Genomic DNA, 15,376 nt, shown 5'->3' with positions numbered 1-15,376 from the left:
CTAAAAGGAAAAGGCATTCCAGAAGAAGTCATTCCTACCTTGATTAAGGCAAGAAAGGAAGTCACCGCGAAGCATTATCACCGCATTTGGCGGAAATATGTTGAGTGGTGCGAGGATCGGAGTGCTCCGACGGAGGAATTTCAACTGGGTCGTTTCCTACATTTCCTGCAATCAGGATTGTCTATGGGTCTCAAATTGGGATCTATTAAGGTTCAAATTTCGGCCCTGTCAATATTCTTCCAAAAAGAATTGGCCTCAGTTCCTGAGGTCCAGACTTTTGTCAAAGGAGTACTGCATATACAGCCTCCTGTGGTGCCTCCGGTGGCACCGTGGGATCTAAATGTAGTTTTAGATTTCCTCAAATCCCATTGGTTTGAACCACTAAAAAATGTGGATTTGAAATATCTCACATGGAAAGTGACTATGTTACTGGCCCTGGCGTCCGCCAGGAGAGTATCTGAACTGGCGGCTTTATCTTATAAAAGCCCTTATTTAATTTTCCATTCGGATAGGGCAGAGCTGCGGACGCGTCCGCATTTTCTCCCTAAGGTGGTATCAGCGTTTCACCTGAACCAGCCTATTGTAGTGCCTGCGGCTACAAGCGACTTGGAGGACTCCAAGTTGTTGGACGTTGTCAGAGCTTTAAAAATATACATTTCAAGGACGGCTGGAGTCAGAAAATCTGACTCGCTGTTTATACTGTATGCACCCAACAAGTTGGGTGCGCCTGCTTCTAAGCAGTCGATTGCTCGTTGGATTTGTAGCACAATTCAACTTGCACATTCTGTGGCAGGCCTGCCACAGCCTAAATCTGTTAAGGCCCATTCCACAAGGAAGGTGGGCTCATCTTGGGCGGCTGCCCGAGGGGTCTCGGCATTACAACTCTGCCGAGCAGCTACGTGGTCAGGGGAGAACACGTTTGTAAAATTCTACAAATTTGATACCCTGGCAAAGGAGGACCTGGAGTTCTCTCATTCGGTGCTGCAGAGTCATCCGCACTCTCCCGCCCGTTTGGGAGCTTTGGTATAATCCCCATGGTCCTTTCAGGAACCCCAGCATCCACTAGGACGATAGAGAAAATAAGAATTTACTTACCGATAATTCTATTTCTCGGAGTCCGTAGTGGATGCTGGGCGCCCATCCCAAGTGCGGATTATCTGCAATACTTGTACATAGTTATTGTTAACTAATTCGGGTTATTGTTTAGGGAGCCATCTTTCAGAGGCTCTTCTGTTATCATACTGTTAACTGGGTTTAGATCACAAGTTGTACGGTGTGATTGGTGTGGCTGGTATGAGTCTTACCCGGGATTCAAAATCCTCCCTTATTGTGTACGCTCGTCCGGGCACAGTACCTAACTGGAGTCTGGAGGAGGGTCATAGGGGGAGGAGCCAGTGCACACCACCTGATCTGGAAAAGCTTTACTTTTTGTGCCCTGTCTCCTGCGGAGCCGCTATTCCCCATGGTCCTTTCAGGAACCCCAGCATCCACTACGGACTCCGAGAAATAGAATTATCGGTAAGTAAATTCTTATTTTTAAACCTACCGGTAAATCTTTTTCTCGTAGTCCGTAGAGGATGCTGGGCGCCCGTCCCAAGTGCGGACTACTTCTGCGAGACTTGTATATAGTTTTGCTTACATAAGGGTTATGTTATAGTTCCATCAGGTTGGACTGATGCTACGTTATTTTTTCATACTGTTAACTGTTTACTTGATACACAAGTTATACGGTGTGATTGGTGTGACTGGTATGAATCTTGCCCTTGTATTAACAAAAATCCTTTCCTCGTACTGTCCATCTCCTCTGGGCACAGTTTCTCTAACTGAGGTCTAGAGGAGGGGCATAGAGGGAGGAGCCAGTGCACACCCAGACCTAAAATCTTTCTTAAAGTGCCCATGTCTCCTGCGGAGCCAGTCTATCCCCATGGTCCTTACGGAGTCCCCAGCATCCTCTACGGACTACGAGAAAAAGATTTACCGGTAGGTTTAAAATCTTATTTTCTCTTGTCAAGCTTTCAGAAATATTTCCCCAAATGAATTCAATTAACCTACTCTTGCATCTTGCCAATGTCCTGTATTGTCTTTTGGTTTAAGGGGTCATTCCGAGTTGATTGCTCGCTAGCAATTTTTAGCAGCCGTGCTCTGTGTTTTAACTATTATATATCAACTTACTGCCATTTCATTCTGGATGTCTTCTCACCACCTCAAACTAAATATTTCCAAAACCGAATTAATTCTATTTCCACCGACCAATAGTTACCAACCTGATATCTCTATCACTGTTGATAACTTGACAATCAGTCCTACCCCACAAGTTCGCTGCCTAGGTGTCATCTTTGATTCCGAACTATCCTTTGTTCCACACATACAATCTGTCTCTCTATCATGTTATATACATTTGAAAAACACTCAGAATACATCCATATCTTACACAAGACACTGTAAAATCTCTAATCCATGCTCCTATTAACTCCCGCATTGATTATTGCAATAGTCTCCTTACTGGTCTTATCAACAAAAAACCCCATTACAATCCATTCTGAATGCTGCTGTGAGGCTAATCTTCCTCGCTAGATGTTCATTGACTGCGGATTCACTCTCAGTCCCTCCATTGGCTGTCTGTATTCTACCGTATTCAGTATAAAATACCTTTACTTACATATAAGGCAATTAACCAAACTACACTAACATATATCTCTTCATTCATCTCAAAATACAGGTTGAGTATCCCTTATCCAAAATGCTTGGGACCAGAGGTATTTTGGATATGGGATTTTTCCGTATTTTGGAATAATTAGATACCATAATGAGATATCATGGTGATGGGACCTAAATCTAAGCACAGAATACATTTATGTTACATATACACCTTATACACACAGCCTGAAGGTAATTTTAGCCAATATTTTTTTACAACTTTGTGCATTAAACAAAGTGTGTGTACATTCACACAACTCGTTTATGTTTCATATACACCTTATACACACAGCCTGAAGGTCATTTAATACAATATTTTTAATAACTGTGTATTAAACAAAGTTTGTGTACATTGAGCCATCAAAAAACAAAGGTTTCATTATTTCACTCTCACTCAAAAAAGTCTGTATTTCGGAATATTCCGTATTTCGGAATATTTGGATATGGGATACTCAACCTGTATATCCCAGCTCCACCTCTCCGCTCTGCCCAAGATCTGCGTCTCTCATCCACATGCATTACTCTCTTCCTTTCACGGTTGCAGGACTTCCTTCGGCCTGCACGCAGTCTGTGGAATGCCCTCCCACGCACAATAAGACTCACCTCTAGTCTTCAAACCTTCAGGCGTTCCCTCAAAACTAACTTCTTCAGGCAAACTGATCAGATTCCAGAACCATCTTCGTAACCTTTGTAAACATTCATATCTAATTACATCCCCTCTGTACAGTCAACACATCCTAACATACAGTATTTTTTATTTTTTTTTCAATTTGACATCATCCTCCTGACCTCTGGTCAACATTGCTGTGTGACTGTATCATACAGCCCACTAAGAAACTCTGCAATAGGTAACACCTATCCTTGTGTATCAGTTCCTATTTCCCTATGGATTGTAAGCTTGCGAGCAGGGCCTTCCTACCTTTATGCCTGATATTACCCAATTTTGTGTTATCACTGTTGTTTCAACTGTAAAGCGCAACAGAATACGCTGCGTTATATAAGACAATTATAATTTACTGTAATATTGTAAAATCAGACTCCATCACTTGATCTCCTGTCATCTGTGGCATTGCACTAATGTTCCATATTGCTTTCACTGTCAGAACCCAACCTACATTATTGGTGGTAAAGCATCACTAGCTCCTGGGCCAGAGTTCCTAGCTATCGTCCTGGGGCAACCTGGTTTCCTATAATTCCTTTCTCTACTCAGAGCTACCCTGTCAGATTTACTAAGCTGTATTATATTTATATGGCGCCAAGAGAGGTCTGTTGTATTTTATCCTGCGGGTAACATGTGATGCAGTTACCGTTTGTGAATTAGTGTTATGGAGCCATGTAATGCAATAGAAGCAATTGCACAAAATACAAACTTCCTGATTACGCGATCACACGCTCTTCCTGTGATACAGGACTCCCATTTATTATTACCATGAGAAGTAGACCCTGGCATCATCTGCTATTTCATTTTGTTTTAGCACAAGTAGAACAGTGAGTGGAAAATTCATGTCAGACGTGCTTACTGGCGTTTTTACAAGCATTGGAGTGTGTAAAGCAATATGTGTGAAGTGTGGGTATGATGACTTAAGCAACAATGGTTTTTATGGCTATAGCGGTTTATAAGATTCCTTCTAGGGTTAATAACACAGTGGGGTTACTGCGGGAGGCCTTAAGGCCCCCATACATCTGCGTTTTATTTGGAGCAACTTAGCATTTTGCAGATGATTGTCCTAAAAATCTGTAATATAAGGGTTTACCGATTGCAGATTCCTAGCATAAAGTGGTAGGTATTGCTAAATCAGGTTTTTGAACATGGGGGAATTGAGTTGTTTTGCACACCCGATCTCCTGTCTAAAGTGATCAGATCAGTGGGGCGCAAATAGGTTAGTTTTTCTTTGCGCTGATTGCGCCCAGAAAGGCCTAGTTTAGCCACGTAAATCTGCTAAATCTGACCAAACTAATGGGCGCGATGCGCAATGTCCCTCTTCACGCATTTCAGGTGCGAGCTGAAATGCAGGCGCTGTCAGCCATCACACCCGGACGGAACTAAAATTTAGTTCCGCCCGTTGAATCTTAAGGATCAATTGGGTATGTAGATTGCTAAGGGATCCGGTCTCTAGGTCGACCACTATTGGTCGACAGTAACTAGGTCGACATGTTCTAGGTCGACAGGTCAAAAGATCTACATGAGTTTTTCACAATTTATTTTAAACTTTTCATACTTAACGATCCACGTGGACTACGATTGGAACGGTAATCTGCCAAAGCTCGCTCGCCATGCGAGGGGACACGGTGCACTAATTGGGGTTCCCGGTCACTCTATGAAGAAAACGACACCCACAAAACATAAAAAACTCATGTCGACATTTTGACCTGTCGACCTAAACCCTGTCGACCAATAGTGGTCGACCTAGACACTGCCGACCTAGTTACTATCTACCTTCCATACCACACCCGATTGCTAATGTGTAGACCGTTTCTATGAAATTATGAGCTTTTCATGATTGATTGGCAGATCTGTATTTGCTGAAGATGATCTGCAAGTCACTGAATAAATATCTGCAATGTATGGGCCACAGTTGGGGTGATTGGGGAATCTTTAAATTTGGGAGAAATCACAGAATCTGTGGATCTTTTTTTTTTTTGTGATTGGTGATTTATGGGCCGCTGGATTTTGTGTTATCTAGACTGTAAAAAGGGTCAAAACAGAACAAAAGGGTAACAGTGCACTACAGTTAGTCCACAATAATGCTTATCTATTAAAAATAAATACATACAGTGTGAGCTTACAATTGAAATGTAATTAATAATAATATAAATGGATGTATAAAAAAAAATCGCATTCAAGAATCACAGCACAAAGGGGTAAATGTATGAAGCAGTGATAAGAGTGGAGAATTGAGCCAGTGGAGAAGTTGCCTATGGCAGCCAGTCAGCTGCTCTGTATAATTTTATAGTTTGCAATATAAATGTTACTTCAATGCTGATTGGTTGTCATGGGCAACTTCTGGCTCACTTCTCCACTCTTGTCACTGCTTCATACATTTACCCCAATATCTGTATACATACATCCTGAGCTTTGTGTTATCCTGAATCACTTAACTGTTCAAGGATGGACTGTCGCTCACCATTATTGTGATGTTAGTGTCTATGGGGTATGGCTACTGCTCAACCGGGAAGTGTGTGGTCCACCTGCTGCAGCTTAGATGTGCCCGATATGCGCCGACTTGATCAATATGTCGGTCTGATCTGTCAGTTTGGACGGCATATCGTCCTCAGCTTAAGTTCGTAAACCGAGTATGCGGCTGGATTGATTCCAGTTTACAGGTGCAGGTTTGTGGATGCCCCTCTGTAGATATGGCCTCCTCCGATCTGGTGAGAGGAGAACTGAGGTGCAGAATGGTCTTGGTTACTGGACAGAAACCAAACATTCAGGAATTTCAAAGGTGGCAAATGCAGTGGTATCAGGAACTCTATCAGGTACATGCTTGCAGGTGTCCAACGCGTTTCCCTGTGATCACAGTTTCTTCAGAGTCTTCAGCGCTGCATCTCCCACCTTTTTTTCCTAGACTGTAAAAAGTGTACAACTAATGGCACCTTTACGTATGAATTCGCAATGGCACAATTTCCCGATCCCCTGATGCCTGTGTTGGGGAATCGGGAATATTCTATAGATATATAAATCTTGATTCCCCTATCAGGACCGATTTAATGGAAAATCTGGGATTTTCTAAATTAATTTACCGATTCCGACGGACCGTCTGTTCCGACTGGATCAGGAAACGCCAGTCGGGTGTATGGGAGCCTTAAGCCTCCCAATTGTTACAACTAGTAATGCCAAATAACAGAAAATACAGCATTCAAACAAGAATATTACAATAGTAGCACTTACTTAACGTACAGATGTGTACTCCTACATCCTTGCTGCAAAGAGCCCTTCTAGCCGCAGCTCGTCGTGAGTGCATTAAATAATGCCATGCGTCTTTTTGTGCTTTTTTATTCCTCGAAAATGCATCTTAACGTAGCATTTCGTATGCAGATACAGCCACAGTCACACACAGAATAGAGGCATGGCGCATATCATTTTAATCAGCATAAGCTGCTTGTGCGTCTTATTCCTATGATGTGAATAAGTAGCATTTTTTTAAAAAGCAAGAAGAGCAGATATACTAACGTTTATGATTTCATGTATCCTCTACGCACCGCTATTGTGATTCTCTTGTTTGTATATCTTATCTAGCTTATAAGCTATCTTCCGCTAAGTCATACCTGATTCTGCCTTACAGAATCAACCCCTATTTTTTCCCAGTTTGGATTTGTGTAGTTTACATACTAGGTACTGCCATGGCCAACCTGTGGATCTCCATCTGTTGTGAAACTACAAGTCCCATCATGCACGAACACAGTTGTAGCCTTTCTTAATAGCAAAACTGCGGAAGGGCATGCTGGGACTTGTAGTTTCATAACAGCTGGAGATGCCGCAGGTTGACCAGGCCTGTATCTGGAGAAATATATAAAATAAATGATACAATGTATTATGTGGTCTCTATTGGTTGCTCATAAATCTATAGGTGGGGGGGGGGGGGTTTCTACAAAGCCCCTTGCGGGCTCGTTCTCTCGCCACAGGTTCTGTACCCTCTCTATGGGAATAGTCCCCGTTTGTTGGCATCCAGACTGTAGGGCTTTAGATTGCCGGTATCCCGAGCGCCGGTCACATGGCCGGATCCCGTGTTGTCTGTGTCTTATATCACAGTATGAAACTCCACGGTTTTGGAATAGTAGTAATTAATGGATTTACCCATGTCAAGTGTGTGTGTGTGTGTGTGTGTGTGTGTAGGTATGTGTATGTATGTATATATATATATATATATATATATATATATACACTCGCACACATACTGTAACAACAATATTTATCCTTCACAGATGCACAAACAGCTGAGATGCCATCTTGTCAGCTGAGTGTGTTGTCGCCTCTCTCATACATTCCCATTATTGATGTATTTATAGCTTGTAGCTGCATAAGCAAGGTTAAAGCTGCCTGTGTAGCATTTGGCCAGCAGTTCTGTTGCGCATAAATTAAAAAAAGAAAAATATTCAAATCTCTCTGATTTGGCCTTAAGGATTAATTGTGCAACGGGGTATATCAACAGTGTATGCATAGCCACTTTTGCTGGTGTCTGCGTCGCAGCTGGAGAGGAATGGTAGATAAAAGCCTGTACGTATGAGTGGTACTTGTGGCTTTGTTCTATATTTATCCTCAGTAGCTCCCTGCAGCATAGTGTACTTAATGAGTACTCCCAAAGATTGCTGTTATAGTCTACTAAGCGCCAACCCTTATGAACGCAGCAGGCGTCAGTGAAATGGATGTGAAGCAAGGCGAATGCCTGTTAGCTTTCACTTTTGGAACTGTAGCTTTTTATATTTGAACTTAAGTAAATATCTTCTATTCTAGAAATTCTGAACCTGAATATCTTTGATTCTCCCCCTATTACAGAATATCTGATTTAAGCTGCAATATATTCCTTTATGTTGTGGGGGGTATCCTATAAGCCACGGTAAATTGGTCACACACAAAAAAAAAAACACACTTGTTTTTATCTAAATTTGGTCATTACCAGTTAGAACCCATTTTTTTTTTGTGTGAAACCAATGACCCTGTTTCGCACAAAAAACACATAGGATCCGCAAAAAGGCGCTGGCATATGTGTTTTTGCGGTAAACCTAAAGAACCCCCCCCCCACATGAACAGAGTATTCATTCTTAAATACGATACGTAGCGGAATGCCATAGCATGAATATCAAAAACAAATATCACAACACTCCTATTTTTATTATTATTATTATTATTATGATGATGATTATACTTTATATGGCGCCACATGGGATCCGCAGCGCCCGTTTACAGATTAAACAAATAAGCAAAACATGAAGACAGTGACTTACAATTCAATACAAGACGTAAAGACACATGAGGGAAGAGGGCCCTGTTTGTGAAAGCTGACATTCTAAAGGAGAGAAGCACAGTGGCAGGGTTAAAAGTGAGCGTGGGCCACAGAGGGCTTAGGATGAGCAGCGGCTGGGTTTGGTGAAGAAGTGGGTCTTGAGAGCCCGTTTGAAGTTTTGTAGAGAGGTGGAGAGTCTAAGGGGTGGAATTCGACCGTTTTTGGATTCGACACAATTAGACAGTCGAATCCCGGCTGCCGGGACCCGAATTCGACATATTCAATAAAAAACGGATTCGACATGTCCCGCTGTTGAAAAATGGACCAATTGACGATAGTGTGCGTCCTGGATTCGACTTCATGGATGGCACAAAAGTGTTCAAAAAACCCTGCAAAAAATTGCGTGGGGTCCCCCCTCCTAAGCATAACCAGCCTCGGGCTCTTTGAGCCGGTCCTGGTTGTAAAAATACGGGGGGAAAATGACAGGGGATCCCCCGTATTTTAACTAGCACCGGGCTCTGTGTCCGGTCCTGGTGCCAAAAATATGGGGGACAAAACACGTAGGGGATCCACCGTATTTTTAACACCAGCACCGGGCTCCACTAGCTAGAGAGAGAATGCCACAGCCGGGGGACACTTTTATACCAGTCCCTGCGGCCGTGGCATTAAATCCCCAACCAGTCACCCCTGGCTGGGGTACCCTGGAGGAGTGGGGACCCCTTAAATCAAGGGGTCCCCCACCTCCAGCCACCCAAGGGCCAGGGGTGAAGCCTGAGGCTCCCCCCCCCCAGTGCGTGGATCGTGTTTTGCGTTTTTTTATTTTGCCAAGTACGTGGATTACAAACTCTGAAGAGGACCGATCTACACAGGATTGTTGTGAGTATAATTTTATTTACAGGTAACCCGCGGATTCTACGTGGAGAAGGGGACTGAGCCTCGTGTCAACATAGGTAAGTATGTGTGTATGTCGGTGTGCATGTATGTAATAAAGTTATACTGTCACGGTGTGTGTGTACTGTTTTTATTTGGGTATTTTTTTTGTAGTAGAACTACAGGTACCAGTGGGCCTGTTTTACCCCCGCATGCTGGTACTTGTGGTTTTCCCAAGTACCAGCTTGCGGTGGAGGCTTGCTGGGACTTGTAGTTCTGCTACAAAAAACAATATTCTTTTTTTTTTTTGACACTTGGCTATCAGCCTCCCATCCGCCGCCCTTGGATGGGGGTAACAGCCTCGGGCTTCACCCCTGGCCAATAGGCAGGAGAGGCAGTGAGTCATTTAAACTTGGAATGAAACTGTGGTCCAACCTTTAGTAATGGTATACGTGTACTGGTTGCATCTTGTTTGATTGAATGAATGTTTGTGTTTCAGAGACACCATATGGAGGATCTTTACGGGCTCGCTGCAACTAGAGGAGAAATCCAATGTTCTCCTGCATGACCTGCGTGAAATTGAAGCTTGGATCTATCGCTTGCTACGCTCTCCCACTCCAGTGGCCGGCCAGAAGAGGGTTGACGTGGAAGTCTTGCCCTTAGAGCTGCAACCACCCTTGACCTTTGCCCTTCCTGACCCCTCACGTTTTTCATTGGTGGATTTCCCTCTCCATCTGCCGTTGGAGCTCCTGGGAGTGGAGGCCTGCTTGCAGGTCTTGTCCTGCATTATGCTGGAACATAAGGTATAGCAGGGTAATGGTATAGGTTGGGTGTGTCTCTGTGATTATCTGGATGTTTAGACTTTGCAGACTTGAGTTCTGTTTTAATCTGGAATCGGATAGCTGACCAGTTGTGAAATTCCTTCCAGGTGGTGATGCAATCCCGGGACTACAACGCCTTGTCTATGTCTGTCATGGCATTTGTGTCCATGCTCTATCCACTTGAATATATGTTTCCTGTAATCCCTCTGCTGCCCACATGCATGGCCTCTGCGGAACAGGTAAGAAATTTTGCTTGCTGTCGTCCTGACATTGCTTTGGCTTTAATATCTGGTCACACTATGGCCTTCTGTCCTATAGTATTTCTTAGAGATTGGATAGCTTTATGGTTGGTTTTCACAGGTTATTGCACTTGGAGGTCAAAACTATCTCTAAAGTAAGGTTAGCACGCTGTGTTTCGGCTGGGGCTTGTGCATGTGTATGGCAGAGCAGGAAATATTAAAATGTGTTTTCTTGATTAGCTGCTCTTGGCGCCCACCCCTTACATCATAGGAGTCCCGGCCAGCTTCTTCCTCTACAAGTCGGACTTTAGGATACCAGATGATGTTTGGCTGGTGGATCTGGACACTAACAAGGTGACAGCTGCTCCTTTCCTCTTGTTCTGTACTAGTGCACCCCCCCCCCCCCCCCCACATGTAAGTTCACATTTTGGGTTCTCTCCAAACAGGTTGTAGTGCCCAGCAACGCAGAGCTTTTACCTGTACTGCCCGAACCAGAGGTGTCTGAGCTGAAGAAGCACCTCAAACAGGTGAAGGAGACATTAGCGGCACTAGATAGAACATAAATGGCGTTTATGCCAGGTTTATATTATGGATTCCCAATGCATTGCTTTCCTTCACTCATAATTTTATTATTTCAATATTTGCTGTACAGTTCTTTGCCTCTTTCCTCTCTCTCCTTCTCTTCCTGCTCATTCTGTCCTTCTCCAATCCCATTCTTGTTTGTTATAACCATGCGCTTAATGTGACTGCAGCCAGACCCCAGTATCTGGAAGCCGCATCACGCACATTGCGCATGGATCCCGTGTATTATCTTCTATGTATATTCCTACTAATGTTACTGATTTCCATTTTTACTCTGCTAGAATATTTTCTCCTTCACTCTATTTCTACACTCACTGTATATACGAAAAAAAACGACTTTGTTATCTTTTGCTTTCATTTTCTCATTTGTGCTCGGTGATTGGTAATTTTTTTTCCCCCTCCATCTGTCTCTCTGTGCTCATGTGTCCGTCTTGTCTCTGATTGGCCGCTGGTAATGTCATGTGACGTCCTCTCAGTGTCTGCACAGCATGTCCGTGATCACGCAGCAGCGCCTTCTCGCCTCCGATAACAAGGTTGTTTACGTTTCTTTCTTCCTTTCTGACTTTCTTTTTTCTTTTTTTTTCTTTAAATTTTTTTTATAGTTTCCTATTCACAAATATACATGGTAGTCACTGCCCTGTTGCATTTATGTGTTTCATATCGCTAATCAGGCAACAACTTGTAGACAGTGCACTTTGGTGGGGTCGTTCTCTGCGTTTGTAAATCCAAACACGATTTATCTGCGAGCCATAAAGCGCAAATATTTCTTTTAAAAGGCAAAACTAGGTTGGTTTTACCCTTAAAGCAGCAATTTTTTATTTATTTATTTATGTTAAGGGAAAACCCAACCTAGTTTTGCCTTTTAAAAGAAATATATTTATGGCTCGCAGATAAATCGCTAAAATATCTGAACTACAATTTGCAACTTGCAGCTATTAGATTTGACTCTGTTCTCTTACATTTTCTATTTTCATGTTGTATCAATGTAGGAAAATTGCTCTGGTATTGGGCAGTTGGCCTGCTATTGCCCAACATGCCCATAATGTCAGGATCTTAATGCGGCATGTAGGTAATGTGGTCCACAAGTGACCGCTATCTACGTGTGTGGGTTGGTAGTCATCTGGCTGCACCAACAGGCCCCATAGATGGTGGAACTTTCTTAGACCAAGCACTGAACTGACCTTGGTCTTAGTTGTCCAGGCTGTGTTCCACGAACGAACGACTTGTGGCCAGCTTCATATAGTTGAATGCAGGTAGTGATCTGTATCACCCATCTGCGTTTTGAGATACTGCATAACTGTAGTGACTTGCTACACGTGCATGCTTAAACGAGAAGGTTCTCTGGTACCAGATGGTAGAAAGCTGGGAAATGGGGCGAAATAGAGATCAGTTTGATCTGTATTTCATGTTTTGATACACGTGGGGATGACCTCAAGAAAATCATGTCTGTGTCCTTTTCTCGTGGTATCCTCTGCTGTGCCCCATTCTTTCCAGAACGCAGCATGAGAAACTGCACATCTGGGACGAGAGCCCTGAAGGTAGATCATTGTATATTAGTTAAGATTACTAGAATGTTGTGTTTCCCTGGTGCAGGCCCTGGCGAGTATGAGTCTGAACACCCAACCTATCCTGAACCTGGACAGATTTCATGAGGGGTCAGAGGCGTCTATGCTCCGACCCCCCAACGATGCACAGGGCACTCCCTCAACAGAATTCAACCCCCTAATTTATGGAAATGATGTTGATTCAGTGGATGTGGCGACAAGGTAACGTAGCCGATTGCAGTGATTAGATGGTTGTGTATTGTGTTCCTTTATAGCCAGGGTACAATAAAGTAAATCAAATTACACTTTCCTTTTTCAAGTTTTGATTTAGATATTGTGCCACAGATTCTCTCTTATGTAATACGGTCAACAGCCGCTGCCCATATGCTGCATGGCATCACTTATTGCACAGTAATATGATCAACAGCCACTGCCCATATGCTGCATGGCATCACTTATTACACACCAATATGATCAACGGCCGCTGCCCATATACTACATGGCATAACTTATTACACAGCAATATGATCAGCCTCTGTCCATATGCTGCATGGCATCACTTATTACACAGTAATATGATCAACAGCCACTGCCCATATGCTGCATGGCATCACTAATTACACAGCAATATGATCAACGGCCGCTGCCCATATACTGCATGGCATAACTTATTACACAGCAATATGATCAGCCTCTGTCCATATGCTGCATGGCATCACTTATTACACAGCAATACGATTAACAGCCGCTGCCCATATGCTGCATGGCATCACTTATTACACAGCAATACGATTAACAGCCGCTGCCCATATGCTGCATGGCATCATTTATTACACAGCAATACGATTAGCAGCCGCTGCCCATATGCTGCATGGCATCACTTATTACACAGTAATAGGATTAACAGCCGCTGCCCATATGCAGCATGGCATCACTTATTATGCAGCAATATGATCAACGGCCGCTGCCCATATACTGCATGGCATCACTTATTACACAGCAATATGATCAACAGCCTCTGTCCATATGCTGCATGGCATCACTTATTACACAGCAATATGATCAACAGCCCCTGCCCATATGCAGCATGACATCACATATTACACAGTAATGTGATCAACAGCCGCTGCCCATATGCTGCATGGCATCACTTATTGCACAGTAATATGATCAACAGCCACTGCCCATATGCTGCATGGCATCACTTATTACACAGCAATATGATCAACAGCCACTGCCCATATGCTGCATGGCATCACTTATTACACAGCAATATGATCAACGGCCGCTGCCCATATGCTGCATGGCATAACTTATTACACAGCAATATGATCAGCCTCTGTCCATATGCTGCATGGCATCACTTATTACACAGCAATATGATCAACAGCCCCTGCCCATATGCAGCATGACATCACATATTACACAGTAATGTGATCAACAGCCGCTGCCCATATGCTGCATGGCATCACTTATTGCACAGTAATATGATCAACAGTCACTGCCCATATGCTGCATGGCATCACTTATTACACAGCAATATGATCAACGGCCGCTGCCCATATACTGCATGGCATCACTTATTGCACAGTAATATGATCAACAGCCACTGCCCATATGCTGCATGGCATCACTTATTACACAGCAATATGATCAACAGCCGCTGTACTGTTTAAAGGTGTGTACACACAGTGAGATATATCCTTTTGATTTTGACTATATAGTCAAAATCGCAAGGAAAGTTAGTGGAAATAGCAAAGTGTTAGGCAGCTTGCGATACTGATTTGGTATCGTAAGGCTAGATAGACTGTGCAGGCAGGTCAATCTTGACTATCTAGTACAAAGTATAGTCATAATTGGCACTTAGTCAAAATCGGTGCTTCTGGGTGAGTTGAAGGGAAATCGCATAGTCAAAATCTCACATTGTGTATGCACCTTAAGGAAATATAATACAGGTTGAGTATCCCATATCCAAATATTCCGAAATACGGAATATTCCGAAATACGGACTTTTTTGAGTGAGAGTGAGATAGTGAAACCTTTGTTTTTTGATGGCTCAATGTACACACACTTTGTTTAATGCACAAAGTTATTAAAAATATTGTATTAAATGACCTTCAGGCTGTGTGTATAAGGTGTATGTGAAACATAAATGAATTGTGTGAATGTACACACACTTTGTTTAATGCACAAAGTTATAAAAAATATTGGCTAAAACTACCTTCAGGCTGTGTGTACAAGGTGTATATGTAACATAAATGCATTCTGTGCTTAGATTTAGGTAACATCACCATGATATCTCATTATGGTATGCATTTATTCCAAAGTACGGAAAAATCCGATATCCAAATTACCTCTGGTCCCAAGCATTTTGGATAAGGGATACTCAACCTGTACCTCACTTAGAACCAACCCACATTACCACCTCTTTTGCGACTTCAGTAACCTCCCCTCAGGGTGGGAGACGGTCGTGGCAGTAGTGTGTGTCTGTCTGTATATATGTGTGTGTGTGTGTGTGTGTGTGTGTGTGTGTGTGTGTGTGTGTGTGTGTGTGTGTGTGTGTGTGTGTGTGTGTGTGTGTGTGTGTGGGGGGGGGGGGGTACAAGTAAATTTGGTGATGATAACATAATAGAAATTGAGGATGCTAATGTTGAAGTGGAAGTGGATGAGGGGGATATGGG

The 15,376-nt window shown here is 43.1% G+C and overlaps 1 protein-coding gene across 44 annotated transcripts in view; it reads left to right on the top strand.

Moving 5' to 3' along the window:
• Nucleotides 1-15,376, top strand: part of MADD (MAP kinase activating death domain) — a 200,198-nt gene that overhangs the window by 93,676 nt on the left and 91,146 nt on the right. For 28 of the 44 annotated variants that reach the window (XM_063944616.1, XM_063944607.1, XM_063944599.1 and 25 more), the window contains exons 4-9: nt 10,009-10,312; nt 10,438-10,569; nt 10,810-10,923; nt 11,016-11,096; nt 11,628-11,684; nt 12,745-12,917. In XM_063944616.1, coding sequence (XP_063800686.1) covers nt 10,009-10,312; nt 10,438-10,569; nt 10,810-10,923; nt 11,016-11,096; nt 11,628-11,684; nt 12,745-12,917 — 861 coding nt within the window. The remainder of the gene's footprint in view (nt 1-10,008; nt 10,313-10,437; nt 10,570-10,809; nt 10,924-11,015; nt 11,097-11,627; nt 11,685-12,744; nt 12,918-15,376) is intronic. The other 16 variants (XM_063944635.1, XM_063944633.1, XM_063944626.1 and 13 more) reach the window with 1 other exon arrangement.

This window comes from Pseudophryne corroboree, chromosome 11 (genome assembly GCF_028390025.1).
Source record: "Pseudophryne corroboree isolate aPseCor3 chromosome 11, aPseCor3.hap2, whole genome shotgun sequence".
Lineage (NCBI taxonomy): Eukaryota > Metazoa > Chordata > Amphibia > Anura > Myobatrachidae > Pseudophryne > Pseudophryne corroboree.
Note: the sequence above shows the minus strand (reverse complement) of the source record. Positions and strands in the feature narration are given on the sequence as shown.